The sequence below is a fragment of the Quercus robur genome, chromosome 2 (assembly GCF_932294415.1).
Source record: "Quercus robur chromosome 2, dhQueRobu3.1, whole genome shotgun sequence".
NCBI lineage: Eukaryota > Viridiplantae > Streptophyta > Magnoliopsida > Fagales > Fagaceae > Quercus > Quercus robur.
Window position 1 is genome coordinate 29989681 of NC_065535.1, and position 17167 is coordinate 30006847.

At 33.1% G+C, this 17167-nt stretch overlaps 1 protein-coding gene across 1 annotated transcript; it reads left to right on the forward strand.

The window, feature by feature from the left end:
- The first annotated feature begins 5496 nt into the window (after positions 1-5496).
- Positions 5497-14378, forward strand: LOC126713261 (glutamine-dependent NAD(+) synthetase). Its single transcript, XM_050412966.1, has 13 exons — positions 5497-6041; positions 7204-7509; positions 7992-8215; positions 8396-8499; positions 8953-9087; positions 9321-9489; positions 10281-10416; positions 10490-10628; positions 11187-11363; positions 12348-12515; positions 12662-12757; positions 13691-13819; positions 13944-14378. Exons 1-13 carry the CDS (start codon positions 5848-5850, stop codon positions 14160-14162), a joined length of 2196 nt encoding a protein of 731 aa, XP_050268923.1. The 5' UTR covers positions 5497-5847; the 3' UTR covers positions 14163-14378.
- The last annotated feature ends 2789 nt before the right edge of the window (positions 14379-17167 follow it).

A 17167-nucleotide genomic window follows, 5' to 3' on the forward strand; every position in this document is an offset into this window, starting at 1 on the left:
ATATCATCCAATAAATTATAAATTTTATATTATATGAATCTATTTACAAACTTACCCAATCAAATTGCAAGTCTATATAAATATATTTTTAAAGATAAATATGCATATAAGAATATAATAATATCATATACAGTTTAATTGAGACTAATGTTCAAAACCTAGTTTACAAACACATTATTATATTTAAGCTTGACTCGTTTTATAGTCAACCTTAAACTTAGGGTACGTTTGGTACACTGAATGTGGATTACAACATGAATGGTAATCTTTATTATCAGGAATAAAATATGTTGTAATGGAATAACTAAACCTATTCATTACGCTCTGTTTGTTTCGCTAAAAAATCTTCTGTAAAGATAATTTTCTACATTTTTCAGTGTTCGGTAGTACAAAAAAAACTGGTCAACGGAAAACTATCTTTAGTCAATGGAAAATCCTAATAAAAATAAGGCTTGTTTTCTATAAGTTGTTTTCCAAAATTTTTTTTTGGAAAACAATCTCTCTCTCACGATATGCTCTCTCTCTCACTCTTTCTCTCTTCCCTTTTCTTTTTCTTTCCTCACACCCTCACTGTCACTAACTCTGGTCTCCCCTCTTCCATAGATCTCTCTCTCTCTCTCTCTCTCTCTCTCTCTCTCTCTCTCTCTCTCCATGTTTCTCTTCCCCTTTATATCACAGTTCTCTAATTAGATTTTTTTCCCCCTCATTGCTCAGTAATTATTTCATTCCTCTCTACCAACTTGCAAAGGAGAACATATTTGCAATGGTAATTATTTCATTCCTCTTTACCAAAATCTCAATTCTTTACTTTGAATTTCAAACTTGATTTTATTTTTTTCTTTAAGAAATTTTTGGTTTGATGGATTCCAGGTAGTTCTTTTTTGCACATAAAAGTGCTAAAAAAATATTAAAAAAAAAAAAAAAAGAAGAAAGAATGAATGAAGTAAAAGACGAAAATTTTAAACATAGTGCCTATACGGCTCTAAATTGCTTTTACATGAGATAATCTTTATGGTAAATTAATAATATTGTTATATAATGAATAATAATTGTTTAGAAGAATTGTATTTGTTGGTAGATACATTATGCAAATACTATACAGTGATAATATAGTATGTAGATACATTATATAAATACATAATTTCGAGTAATATTAAAGACTTGTGGTTGACCATAGTAGATAATTAATGTACCAGCAAAAAGATTAGACAATTAAAAATTATTATTATTTGTACTTATTAAAGATGTATTCTCATGTCAATTTTATGTATATAAACAAATTGTTGATATATATATATATATATATATATATATATATATATATATGTGTGTGTGTATGTATGTATGTATGTATATATATGTATGTATGTATGTATGTATGGACATTAATGTCTATATATATGAGCAAGATAAGTGGTATAAATAATGAAAATTTGAAAACTAATTTTGATTGTATTTATTGTCAAAATTTTAGTATGAAAACCAAATTCATTCTTGGTTTTTTATTTTATTTTATTTATATTGATTACATTAGTTGGTTTACATAATACACATGTTTTAAATTACACAAGAAATATAAAAAATAAGAATAAAAATTTGCATACCAAACACCAGAAAACATTCTCAAGCTTATTTTCAAGGTCGTTACCAAACACTGGAAAATGATACAGTTTTCTAGAAAATGCTCTTTAAAAAATAAACCATTTTCCAAAAAACGTTTATGCTGAAACAAACCGAGCGTTAGTTTGGTTGTGAATTGTAACATTAGAATAAAACTTATGATCTATTTTAGGAAATATCTCATTCATACAATTATATTTCCTAGAAAATAATATATTTTAAATTTTAGAGAGATGAGTTTTTTTTAATGATTTTTTATTTCCATAATTGTTAGGTGGATATGGAAAGTTGATTTATTTGGAAATATATTAGTGTTGGAAATTATTATATCTACTAAGGAATAGCTATTACATCCCTTTTAGAGAGGAATAGTTATTCTTCATCTATATATATATATAAAACCAAAGCTTCTGTTGGCACCACAATTTTCCACGTCAGCACAATATTTAAAAAAATAAAAATAAAAACATTATAACTCCTCAAAACTCTAGCAACCTTACCCCTCTCTCAAGTTAAGAAATATAAAACCACGGTTTCTGCAAACTCTCTCTCTCCAAACGTAAATACCAAATTCAACTCTTTTAATTTCTCTTTATATTTTTGAGGCTTCTATAGAGTTATAGTGAGTTATGTTGATTTTGTTTTTTGTGTGTGTGTTTATAGATGGTCATAATACTCCGGTATTCCAAAAGAAGTTTGTGTTTTCGTTAATTGAAAGCCTTAGAGAGATAAGTGTTGCAGTTTGGAACAGCAATACAGAAGACGATTTCAGTGGCAGGGGAAAGTAATTACTTTGTCTCATATTTTTTTTTTTTGAATTGATTTTGTGTGCTTTTTAGACCCTTTTGGATCAATTTTGTTAATTGGGTGTTTTTTTTTTTTTTTTTTTTTTTATAGGATCCAATTGGGGAAGGTTCTTTCAAAGGGTTACGATGACCGCATTTGGTGTCTGTATACTAATAGTGGGGGGTAAGTACTATAAATTACTAACCCTTTTAAGTGTATAATCTGTTTCTAAAATTTAAGTGGATGGAGGGGTTTAAGTTTGCTCAAATTAACAGAATCTTCACATGTTCTTGTAGTGGAAAGGCTTTGATAGTTTTATTGAGTTAATTCAAAGTCTTTATATATTAATAAGTTTGGATTATATAGTAACACAAACAAATTAAATTTGTTGCTACCCGTAGAATACTGTGTAGTTTGGATTATATTGTAACACAATCAAATTAAATTCGTTGCTACCCGTAGAATACTGTGTGAAGAAGTTGTTACAATGCTCAAATTTTAACTTCATTTTTGTTCACCATTGAATACTCATATAATCAATTTCCAATTCAGTGTTCAAGAATTAAACCAAAATTCTAACTGCGCTATCATAAAATATTATTATTAGTATGAATTTTATGGAGTTACAGTGTTCAGAAATTAAACCAAAATTCTTTTAAATTATCTATAATATTTTGTCCTCCAAAAATTTTCTCTCTTTAATTTTAGTATATTGTGTTTCTTAAGCTATAGAGAGATTTTCTTTGTTTCTTATTCTCAATAATAAATCATTTTATTGCAATACCGGTAATTATTTGAGAAATCCAATATGTTCATATTTCTATAGAATAGAGAATAGTAGAAGCCAATTTTATTACAACTACTTAAATTGAGTTGACTTAATTCCGTACAATTACAAAGTATAGCATGAAAGATAATAGAATTAATTGTTGTAATTTTTATTTTCTTTCCATATTTTGAATTTCCTCTATATTATTATTACAACTGAGTAAAGATTGAAAAAGTAACATTACTACTCTAATTTGAAGTTTAATGTGTCCTTCTCAAGTCATGGTCTTTATTTATATATTTGCAGTTTATATTTCTAACCGTTGATGAGAAATTAAGGCTCAGTTGCACAATATGTGTAAATTCTTCAGAAAACTACTTTAAATAGTAAGTCAATGTGTCTCTTACATTTGGGTATTAGTTAGAATTATTTTCAAATGATTGTACCTATAAAAGTGAATGTGTATAAATTTTGTTTAACTATCCCATGCATCGCACGGGTTAGCGATTAGTTTTAAAGAATAGCTATTCATAAAGAATAATTATTCCCTATAATAAAAACATAACCAAATTATTGAATAACTAAATCATAGGAATAACTATTACATTACAGTGCCTATTACAGTTTACCAAACGTGCCTTTATACTTGAGTTTGTCTTGTTTATTAAATAAACTAGTATGTAGCCCCGTGTTGCCGCACGAGAATGGATATATTATTAATCATGAGTTTATTCATGTTTAAAAAGCTCAATTAAGTCTAAATTCATATTATTAACCAAAAAATTTCATTAACAAAACTTAGCAGTATATATATTTCACACAGAAATATGAACCTTGGTGACAATGTTTATCCAAAAGATCCATTCACGCTTATGAATCTTCAATCTCTATTGGTGATTGAAATTTTCGCAACTTAAAAAATTTAAAATTAAAAAAAAAAAAAAAAACCCTCAGAGTTGTACTCATTTTGTAGTTTTACGATGGGTCATTTTGTAACATGATGGGCATTTGTGTGAAGAAAAAACTTCTGAAATTCCATGGCTGATAAAAGAAACTCTCTCCAATCTCTTTTTATAGAGAGATGGGTTTGTGCATGTTTTTATACATCCTTCATAGTTGTATTATCACAAAGCAGGTCCAATGGATTTAGATTGGTACTACCGATTCCCAAAGCATGAGTGTTTAATGTGTTATTAATTTCATCTCATTGGCTTCTACACATGACAGCAAAATTAAAAATAATTAGATTGTACACGTGTATAGTAAAATTGGACTCCAATTTCAGATTCTAATTGAACAATTGGAATGATAATATATGATAGTAACAACAATAGGAAAATTCAAATAAAATTTCGAATTAAATTGTAACAATCTGAATAAAAAATTCCAATAGAAAGACAGGGTGGAGTGATCCACTCCAAGAAGACGACCAAACTTGCGTAAATATAGAATAATAAATCTCTCTCCGAAAAATTTACATTATTCATAACCTTTACCTTCACTGAACATTTTAAAAACATAGTGACTCACATCTGCCATCTAGACATCTACAGTCGGGTCCTCTCCAATTCGCATGAGATTCCATTGATCACTAAGTTCCTTTGCAGCCTGCAAAAAGTATCATCCATCGGTCCACAACAGTGCTTTCTTCATTGTTATAGGTGTCCAACCTGAACAAAAAGCCAAATATAAGGATAGTGAATTTTAGGCATAATGTGCATCTAATCACATATTAGAAATTTATAACAAATGTAAAGATGCAAACTTTGTAAGTGAATAGTAAACAAAACTCAGTGTCAGAACCAAGAAAAAAGCACTTTAATCCGAAACTCAGTGCAAATGTAAAGATGCAAACTTTGTAAGCAATTTATAACAAAGATGCAAACTTTGGCTTTGCTATCTTTTTGGAAATTATGCAATGTACCCAAACCAAGTTCTTATCACCGATATTAATCTCTTTGGTTTTTACGTTTGACTACAAAATCAAGAAAAAACTTAATTAGCATAGTAACTCACTTGACCCGATACATAGAAGTGATTTTAATGAGAATGAGCCCACATACATTTAGCCACATGATCCAAAATTCAATTTCAATTTCAGATTCTAGACACATGGCACAAAATTAGAGTTCTAATTTGAAATTCAATTTCACACTCTCTCTACTCCACCTATTATTTTATATATAGATAAAGTTAAACAAGTCTTTTTTTCAAATTGAGTTTGAACGGTTTATAGACAACTCGGTTCTTTTATAGACATACACAAAACAAAAAGACATACTTATTTTATTTTTTTCACTAATTTTTTTTTCCTCACTATTTTGAGTGTTTGACCCGTCCAAGGGTCCAGGAAGGAACCCGTTGGACACTCTGCTGCGTTTACCACACAACAGCAGAAGCAGCCCAAGTTGCTCAGAAAATCCAATTCCCACCCTTAAAAAATAAAAATAAAAGAGAATCCAAATCCCAAAACTTCATATAAATCCCAAACAAACAATTCCCAATTCCATAGAATTCCACAAAGAAATTCATTTCATTCACAAACTAGAGTCCCAAACTCAGCATATCAAAAAAGTTTCAGTCTTTTCCACACACAAATTCAATTTCCGAACACTGTTTCTGAATTCCTTAAGCTTTGGTTTTAGAGTTTGAGTTTAGAGACAAAGAAGAAGATGAGGCTGTTGAAGGTGGCAACGTGTAATCTGAACCAATGGGCCATGGATTTCGATTGCAACTTGAAGCAAATCAAGGAGTCGATATCCATGGCCAAGCAAGCCGGTGCAGTCATTCGTCTCGGTCCCGAGCTCGAGGTTACTGGTTATGGCTGCGAAGACCATTTCTTGGAGCTCGATACCGTTTCTCATGCGTAACTTTTTCTCTCTCTCTTTTTTTTTTTTTTTTTTGGTTACTGTAATATAACACACACATATGATATTTATGTATATATTGTTTGTGGGTTTTGCTTTTGAATTCTTGGTTTTTTTTTTTTTTTTTTTGTTTGGAAAAGAAGTAAACTTGGAGCTCAATTTGGAAGCGTGTGGAAAATGGTGTGATTTTGTTGCTGTTATATTATACTATCATGGGTCAGTTAGAGCTGGTCTAGCTCTTTTTGTTAATGTTATATCACCTGATAACTTGTGTTTTAATATTTTAAAAGTATTACGGTTGGATTACATATTCTTTATATTATTAACACGTACCAAATTTTTTGTTAATTGGTGGGTCAAGATTAAGTTTTATGCAGTGTAAATTTTCTTTAATGTTACACGACATAATAACTTTTTATTGGATTGATATTTTTAAAATTTGGATTACATACACTTTTTGTGCTAACACACGTGCCAATTTCTGTTTCAATTTGGATGTTTTTTATTTTTTGATTGTTAAACCCATTTCTGTATATAATTTTAAAGTTCAAAAAACTTGAAATTTAAACATTTTATAGATGATGAAGTTGTTGATATATGATAATCTTCATATTTTTGCATGCATGCAGGGTATATAGAGACGATGTAATCCAATAGTGAATTTTAAAAAACCAATAGAAAGTTATTGAGTGTGTTTGTATTGCTTTTGATTCTTTAGTTTTTGTTTAGAAAAGTATTGAAATTGGTCAGTTTAGAAGGAAGTATATGGAAAAGGGTGTGAATTTTGTGGAGCATAGGCTTTGAGTGAGTAAATTTATGTGTTAAATCGAATTAGTTTGTTGGTTGATGTGGCAGATGGGGTAAGAACAAAAGCTTCCACTGAATTTATATCAGAATCATTAATATTTAGTAGTGGGGTAAAGCTTATAAAAAAAAAAAAAAAGTAGTGGGGTAAAGAATTGGAAAACCATGAATAGAAGAGGGTGTTATTGAATTTTATTGATGAATGATGCCATACTTATTTTGCTGATTCAGCGTACACGAATTGTTGAGATTCTGACCATCATGTTCTTCTTTGACTAATTGATATGTGAAAACGTTTTCTTTTTGTAAGAAGATATTTTGGTTACCTGCTGATGGCAATGCTTGATGTGATTGCAGATGGGAGTGTTTGAAAGATATTTTACTGGGCGATTGGACTGATGGCATATTGTGCAGCATCGGTATGCCTGTCATCAAAGAATCGGAGCGTTACAATTGTCAAGTTCTATGTTTTAACAGAAAAATTATTATGATTCGCCCGAAGATGTGGCTTGCAAATGATGGAAATTACAGGGAGCTTCGTTGGTTCACAGCATGGAAGCAAAAAGACCAACTTGTGGACTTTCAGCTTCCAATTGAAATTTCTGAGCATATATCACAAAAGTCAGTGCCTTTTGGTAATGGATTCATTCAGTTTCTAGACACGTAAGTGACAACATTACTAGCACTGGTCCTGGTTAGAGTATTTAGTCTTTTGTCAGAACTTATGCCACCTGTTGCTTTTGTAATTATGTGGTCAAGCAAGACTGAATAATAGAACGTAGTGTCACTACACATAGCCCCTATTTTCCACATTTTCTTATGAAGACATTAGATGGAAAATTTCAATGCTTCATTCTCCCTATAGAAGTTCTCTCATTGGGAAATCCCATAGATGCATAATATCAACTAATTACTTTTTTTCCTTTTTTTCTATAAGTATAACATCAACTAATTACAAAATTCACGAACAGATGAACATTATTGGAAAATTTTTGTTGCGGATGCAGGATCTGTGTGGTCCACATATAATTTTGTTGTATGCTTTTATGCATGTCAGGATGTATGGAAGATTGATAATTTTTATGAGCTTCTCACTTATATCAGAAATTGAAAGTTAAATGTCAAGTATTTTTTTGCCTTGTTAGAGCTGTTGCGGCTGAAGTTTGTGAAGAGCTTTATAGTCCTGTTCCTCCTCATGCTGACCTTGCACTGAATGGGGTTGAAGTGTTTATGAATGCAAGTGGAAGTCACCATCAACTAAGGAAGCTTGATATTCGCCTTCGTGCTATTATAGGTGCTACTCATACTCGAGGAGGGGTTTACATGTACAGCAATCTCCAAGGATGTGATGGCAGTCGTCTTTACTATGGTACATAACTATATCTTAGTTGAATTGACATTTGTACTTCATTCACTTACTACTTAATAATATGAAATACATATTGGACTTTGTTTTCTTATATGTAGACATTCTATCTTCTGTTTGATGCTTATTTTGGTTTCCCTCTTTTGTAAACCCACTACTTGATACGTACCTTATTTGTGGCAGATGGATGTTCTTGCATTGTTGTAAATGGAGATGTGGTTGCTCAAGGCTCACAGTTTTCTTTGAAGGATATTGAGATTGTGGTTGCTCAAGTTGATCTAGATGCGGTATGCAACATCTTGTGTGTGTGTGTGCACGCGCTCGCGTGTGCGAGCGCAAGCATATCAGAAGGCACTATATGACATTCATTTGATAGTGTGGATTGGTTTTACCATTGTATTTGCTACTTTGAAAATGAATCACCTGTTGATGCTCTTCCTAAATATTCAAAGACATTTATGTGTTGCATCAATACTATTACACTTTTATATTTTCCTGTCACCCTTTTAATGTATAATCTGTTTGAGCATGAACTGGTTGTTATTGGTGACTGTTAAGTAAATTTTCCATACAAACAACTTAACAGGTCTGTGAAAATAGGCACCTATTTGGATAATCATGCTGTTAATCTGATATTCATTCTATCGATTCAAATTTGTGGCATTTCTTGTGATTATAACCTTCTGTTGTAAATATAAACAATTAACTTGTGTTTCCTTAACTTATGTGCTTGATGTCAGGTTGCTAGTCTTAGAGGATCTATAAGCAGCTTTCAAGAGCAAGCAAGTCGCAAAACCATAGTTCCTTCAGTGGCAGTACCATTCAAGCTTTCTCAGTCTTTTAACCTGAAAATGTGTCCTTCCAGTCCACTTGAGGTTTGTTCCTGGTCCAGCAAGGACTTATTTTACTGATCTCGTGTATTGGGATGAAGGCTTTACTTATAAACAGTTGCATTTAGCAGTCTTGCACCCACTTGGAGATTTTCTGAAATTTTAATTTTAATTTTTATATTACTTGTAGTTTTATAATTTTTGTAAGAAATATTATTTTAACAAGCATTGTATGATCATTCTAAAACCAAGCACTTACTAAATTGAACATGATTCAGATTAAGTATCACTGTCCTGAGGAGGAAATAGCCTTTGGACCTAGTTGCTGGTTATGGGATTATTTACGAAGGAGCGGTGCTTCTGGTTTTTTGCTTCCTCTTTCTGGTGGAGCAGACAGCTCCTCTGTAGCTGCAATAGTTGGTTGCATGTGCCAGCTTGTCGTAAAAGGTCGGTTTTAATAAGCATAGCACATTGATGCTGCAATCTTGTATGATGCATTTCATATATGTGTTCCCTCTCAACTTTTGATTTAAATAATTTAGGCACTACATGCTACATTCGGTGTAAAATGACTATTATTTGGAATGTGTGACTGGGGTATGTGATCATTTACATGCTTTTGTTAAACATTAGATGTGTAGATTGTTAACCTCTCAATTTCATTTCCTTTGATATTGAGTTTTGGATGTAGCTTTTTTTTTAGCTGAAAGTTGGTTAAAGTATAGTTGGACCTAGAAAAAGTGAGGCTTTAAAAAATTGTACCTAAGTAAATATGCTAAAAGAAAAGGCTTGTTCTGAACAAACACTAAATAATCATACAAAAGTAATGAAAAGCTATAAACGGTTTCAATGAGCCAATTCAATAGCCAGGGCTGTTTAACATGCCACAGATTGCTGAGTGCAAGAAGCTGAATGCAATTAGGTAGATAAAAAAGTGATAATATGAAGATTTGTAGCAAAAAGTACATGTTATTGCATGGAGAGGATATTGTGTTGAATTGATCAATTTGTCTTCCAGCTTTCTCAATCATGAAACCATTGGTCTAGGGCTCAGAAAGTGTAACTTATGTTGGGGGGGGGGGGGGGGGTGGTTCCTGGCAGTATCTTCCCTGGCTACTGCAATGATTACTAGGGCTGCAGCAAAGGCAGAGAAAGATTGACCTATTTTTACAACCCTGAACCAAGTATTGGATCTTCTGATTATGATACATTAAATGGTAATGCACATTTGCTTGCAGAAATAGCAAATGGGGATGAAAAAGTCAAAGCTGATGCTATACGAATTGGGAATTATACTGATGGACAGTTTCCTACTGACAGCAGAGAATTTGCAAAGCGCATATTTTACACAGTATTTATGGGATCTGAAAACAGGTTGGTCCATGTACAGAATAGAATGGTTCTTATAGCGTCATTTGCTCTTGTTGAAATTGTGTTAACTTTGCAGTTCTGAAGCCACAAAGTCACGAGCAAAGGTACTAGCAGATGAGATTGGCTCATGGCATCTTGATGTTTCCATAGATGGGGTTGTTTCTGCACTTCTATCTTTGTTTCAAACTCTTACAGGAAAGCGACTGCGCTATAAGGTAAAAGGATTTCTGATATGCTATGGTGGCTGCGGTGAAAGACTATTACAATTGCTATATAATCCACTTATCAAAAAAAGAAAAAGAAAAAACAGTTGCTATATAATCCATTCGTTCCAATTATATTGCTTGTTAATACACAATAATTCTGGGTCATCAATACTTATCAAAAGATTTTGGGTCATCAATAAGGGTGCCATTTCTGGCATACATTGTTACAAGTTCTATATAATCCATTAGGTCCAATCATGTTTCTTTTTTAATGCACTATAATTTTCGGTCATCAATCAAATCTTTATGTTTGCTTGGCTACACCTTTCCAATGAAATTTTATTTTAATGCCATACAGAGAGAGAGAGAGAGAGAGAGAGAGTTTTTCATACTTTTGTGTTGTACAATTTTTTTGGGGGGTTTGGGGGGATTTGAGAGCTTGGTTTATGCTTTTCATATTGGGCCTTCTGCTTTGGGGAGTAACGAAATTCTGTAGCAAATTCACGTTACAAAGTGTAAGTAATTATGTTCTAATTATTCTTCAATCTTTTTTTTTTTTTTTTACAGGTAGATGGCGGATCTAACATTGAGAACTTAGGTTTGCAGAACATTCAAGCTCGAATCAGAATGGTGCTAGCTTTTATGTTAGCATCACTCTTGCCGTGGGTGCACAACAAACCTGGATTTTATCTTGTTTTGGGTAGCTCCAATGTGGACGAAGCATTGCGTGGTTACCTAACAAAGGTAATATTCATTTTAACTTTAGTTAAAAGTTAGATATTAAGGGCACGTTTGGTACACTATAATGATTATTACATGGAAATAAGAATAATAAGAATAAATATTACAAGGAATGCATTAAGTTGGAATGTAATAAGTATTACTATTCATTAGTTTGGTAACCATTTAGGAATAGAATCTTGAATATGCATCCAAAATTTAGTAGAATGTAAAAAGAAGGTGTAATTAAATCATTTTTAAGTTAAATTTCCTAAAATACACTTATTTTAGAGTGTTTAAAATAGAGCTAATAATTAACAAGAAAGAAAATTTAGTTTCTTTCCTTTTGAAGATGTGGCAACTAATGGCTTTTTAGGAAAAAATTTTAAAAAGTTATTACATAAGGTAAAGGAATGGATACTCAGTACTTTTGATAAGGAATAGTTATTCCTCATTTTGAAGAATAGCTATTCATAAGAAATAACTATTCATTGTAATAAAAACATAACCAAACAACCAAATAATTATACTATAGGAATATCTATTACATTACAATGTCTATTATAGTCTACTAAACGTGCCCTAATTACACAACCTTCTTTCTAACAGTGAAACTTGTTAACAAGTCAACCTTCTGTCAGTGTGCATTTACTTTTAACTCATCTATGAGAAACTGCGATGTCCGTTCCTTCTTCTTTCAACTTCTCTCCCCCCCCCCCCCCCCCAAACAAATGTGCAGCAGCCTCTCTTGTATAGTTAGTATATTTTTATTTCCCAAACTTTGGCTGGACCTAGTTAAACCAGGTTTTTTTGTACCCTCCCATCTCAGAGGAAGCAAGCCAACTTTGTGACATATGAAACAAAAGAGTTAGTTGTGAGGGATTCCTCTATTCTGTATAATGTTGATTTGCCTAGATGCTTTTACAATTCAATCATATAAGAACTCAATTTTATTTCAATTCTGTTTTATTTCAATTATATGAACTCATGTCTATCTCTTTCACACAGTATGATTGCAGCTCTGCAGATATTAATCCAATTGGCAGTATTAGTAAGCAGGATCTTCGGTCATTTCTCCGATGGGCTGCCACCCATCTTGGATACTCATCTTTGGCGGATATTGAAGCAGCCCCACCAACGGCTGAACTGGAGCCTATACGTGCCAACTACAGTCAGGTAATGGATTTACTTTCATCTGCCTATACATTTTTTTAATATTGAAAACAGTGGGTCAAAGATATAAGTTAAAGGGATGAATAAGTCATTCTCATCATCATTTTTTTTTCTTTCTGGTAAGTCTAATTCTTTGTTCTATAAAACAGTTAGATGAAGTGGACATGGGAATGACATATGAGGAACTCTCTGTCTATGGAAGGTTGCGGAAAATTTTCCGATGTGGTCCAGTATCTATGTTCAAGGTCTGTTTTTGTTTCCCTGTTTATCTCATAAATGAATCTCACGGAGCTTCATTGGTTTTCCTTCTCTCAAATTAATCTGTGATAGGAACTAGAAGTGTTGTGATACCATGACTCAATTTCTTGCTTGCTTTGGCACATCAGGGAATACTCTTTATGGTGTCTCCTAGTCTAAGTTGTCTTTAAACAGATTTTGTGGTGATGTCTAAATTTTAGAGGTAAAATAAAAATTATTATGATAACTTCATCTGATCTAAAGGTGCAATATGAATACACTGAATATTTACTTGAAAATAATAATCTTAACAATTATGCATAACTATAAGTTAAACATCTTCAAGATCATACCAGGGGCTTGGATCCTGCACTCTGTGATTTTCTCATTAAGTTTTCTTGGATTCTACCTTGATCATATTTTGTGTTTTTAGTTCTTTAGAAATGGGACCAGAGATTTGGCAGGCAGAGTTACTGGCTACTAGCAGAGACCCTCTGTTATGCTTGTTTATGATGCTATTGGATGAAGGAAATAATCAGATATCTAAATAAGCTGAATTTTCCAATCTTGAGCTCGAAACTCTTTTACATGATTTCTTTTCACATGGGTGGCAGATTCGACACCATGCCTCAATTTCATTTCCTAGTTTTATTGTTACCAAACCTTCTTGGCTTTTCTCTGAGGTGGTTTTGCAGTTTTTTTTTTTTTTTTAATTGCCCCCTTATAATCTTTTGATACATGTACCTTTAAAGAAAAGATAGAATAAAATGAAAAATTCATTGGAGTAATAGTGTTGGTTATGAGTCCTCTTTCTTTATATGTGCTTTTATTGGATGACTTGTTATATTACCAAATCTATAAGGTTGTTGGATCCAATTGACATTTTTGTCTCTGATGCCCATAAGCACTCATCAGTTCTGATACTATTTTTCTTATTGCAGAACCTCTGCTACAGATGGGGTGCAAGATTAACTCCATTGGAGGTGGCTGATAAAGTGAAACACTTCTTCAAGTACTATTCCATTAACCGACACAAAATGACAGTTTTGACACCTTCATATCATGCTGAGGTAAGTTGACCTAAAAGAGCAAGGTCCAGAGTTATATATTTCCAGCTTGGAAACTTCTAGTAAAATACCGCATTGTATTTATCTTAATCCAGTAAGAGCTTACACCTTTCTAAACTACATGCAGAGTTATTCACCAGAGGATAATAGGTTTGACCTTCGCCAATTTCTCTACAACGCAAGATGGCCATATCAATTCCGCAAGATTGATGAACTTGTGCAAGAGTTAGATGGCAACAAAGTTGCTATTGAAGAAGACCATGAAAAGTTGGGAGCTATATCACATGGTGGAGGTGGAATGGGAGTTGCTGCAGCAGGCTCAGGCAATCCAAATGTCGGTATTTAATTGAAACAAACACAACCTTCTTGTGAACTAAATTGGTACAAATAGATTTGTCTATTTTATTTCTTGATACACTGGTTTACATGATGAAATTGTGACCAGTTAGCGTTTTCATGGGTAATTGCCGCCCCTAACAGTTGTATTGATTTTGCCTCACCTCAAGGCTATTGTACATTTATTCATTGATTTAAATAAAACAATTCCAAGTCTTTCTTATCCTGCAAAGGTATCAGGATTCAAATGAAAGAAACTTTGAAAAAACCTAGAATGAGCTGATTTAAATTCATGTAATTAACAACTGGAATTGTGGTTTAGTGGTATCTGGTTCCCTATATATCACAAAGAACAAAGGGTAAAAGTTAACCAAATTCAGCTAGCAGCTTCAAAACAGGTCTGTTGTAAGCCCTGCCTTGGCTATGGTCAAAGCCTCAAAGGCTACTTTAGCACTTAGTGAACTGTGAACATTGAAGGTTTGGTTTAAAAGAAATGGTTGTTGCTCCATTGCTCATGTCCCTACTTCCATTCCCTGGCATTTTGTTTTCCTAACCGGCTTATGAAGCCTTTGGATACACAGGAACGGGATTATTTTTAGCAATAAAGCTCTGAAACCCGGGCTCCATCAAATTTGTATTAGCAAGACAGTGGAGTTTTCTGCCATTCTGCCTACTTCTCTTTCTTCTCTAGCTCGGACAGTCATTCAAGTCTAGTGGAATAAACCTTTCCTGGGCTGGTTCAAACTAAATGGATTCTTTATGAGAATACTGGCCCAGCAGGATGTGGAGGAATTATTCAAGATGATTGGGGTAATTGGGTGAAAGGCTTCTCAAGGTCCATTGGCAAAGCATTAGCTGAAATTTGGGCACTGCTAGACGGTCTTGGTCTTGGGAAAGATCTAGTAATCACTCATCTTATTTTTGGGAACCACTTATTTTGCTAAAATTGAAAATTTTTTATTGAAAGTATGTTAAAAGAAGTTAAAAGCTGACTTTTGGAGCAATGAGACCCACTTTAAAAAAGAAATAAGCTAAAAAGGAAAATAAGCTGACTTTTGGAGCAATGAGACCCACTTTAGAAAGAAAAATAAGCTAAAAAGGAAAATAAGCTGACTTTTTCTCAAATTTCAAACGCAAAGCACAAGAGCTTGTTTTGCTTTTCAAAAATAAGCATTCACCCAATTTACTATTCCAGAATGTCATAATTGATTGTAGGAATATCAACCAAGATTTCCATTTCTGGAATCTCGAGCATGTTTTCTGTAAAACCAACAGATGTGTTGATGCTTTTGCCAAGAGAGGCTGTTTTCAAGTGGCTGATTTTATTTTGTATAAGGAACCTCCTCCTGATGTTTTATTTTTGTTGGTGTTTGATAACTCTGATACTCTTTCGAGTTGGTTTTAAGGACTTAGTTATGTTAGTGTATTCGTATGTTACCAAAAAAAAAAAAAAGTGAACATTAGTCCAAATTCTTTGCTACCAAAAATATAGAAAAACGATGGAATTGGGAGCAAATGTAGCTATGTAATCAAGGGCTAAAGTAAGACCTGGGTGATTTTTGGCATTTAACTGAGTAAAAGATGCAAAAATGATTCAACTTTGCTTACAATATTTAATCAATAGTATCACCTGCAGAACTGGCTTAGTGGTAGGAAGCTTTCGTGACCTATTACCTTGCGAGTTCGAGATTGTGGGTTCGAGTAGTAGCAAGTCCCATTATGGCGCGGGTGGTCCCCAAGCCATTCATGAGTAGGATTTAAGTGAGCCAAGAGCAATGATTAAACCTGTGAGCTCTTTTTTTTTTTTTTTTTTTTTTTTTTTTTTTTTTTTTTTTTTTTTCTATTAAAAAAATAAAAGAAAAGAAAGATTCAATCAACACCTCACAGCACAATGGGAATGATTCTTCTCTAGCAAGAGAATGATGCAATCCTTCTGATTGACATAGGAGATTCCATGGAAACTCTTCCACCGGAAAAAAACATTCTTCCAAACTGACCAGCAAGTAAAACTTCACTTGTCACTTCACAATTTCAAGGTCCCCACTACCACCGGCCGGAATCTACAGCCAACATTGCATGTGTTACCAGTTATCTTCTGAGAGATCTCTTCAAGAAATCTACCGGTTCTGGGCATTTAAAATTAGCCACCCTTTCCTTGCGCATTGCAATTTGATAACAAGCCATAGTGGTCTGAAGTTTGTCCATGGGAGACTATTCTTATTGGTGTGTAGAAAAAAAGAATCTGACACAACTGGTTGCAACCATTGCTGGGGTAAAAACTAAGGCATAATTCATCTCTAGAATTTTCATGGAGGTTATGAGGGTTTTTGATATGTCTCAAGATCACGTGGAGCCAAATGGGAATCACGTGCAGTCAAGTGGTGAAATAGTTGCAGAAAGTGGCTAGAGATAAGAATCATAAGAAGATAAGGATATTGCCTCCAGTTTAGATGTTATCGTTTGAATTATTATTGATTGTTATTTGAATTAGGATTGTGATTGAATTATGAATTAGGTTAAGGAGCTATCTTGCGATAGGCTCTGTTAGATAGGATTTGGGTTATCTCTTGTATTTGAATTCCAATCCATCTTGTATTTAAGAGCATAAAGTGAAATAAGAGGAAAGCAGAACTTTAATCCCAGATAGACTCTCTTTCCCTATAATTTCTAGGAGAGTAGTCGCCTCAAATACGACTAAGTTATCCATTAGATTGCAGTTTACTGCAGTTTTTCAGTGCTCTGCGGAGAAATGAGTTTTCTTGCAGGTCATCAGGTAGAGAGATGCAGACAGCAGAGTAGCAACCAAAGCTTTCTAGACCTTGTTCTGGTCCTTTGTTCTTTTTTTTTTTTTTTTTTTTTTTAATCTTATCTTTTCCTTGTCCTTCATAAACCGTTTGGCCCAACTTGGATAGATTGATTGCATATATAGCCAGACCCAAATTAATGAGGTCCGAGAATGATTCAACTGATATCTGTCCCAAAAACCATAGGCACGAGAAATCACAAGTAGAAGAC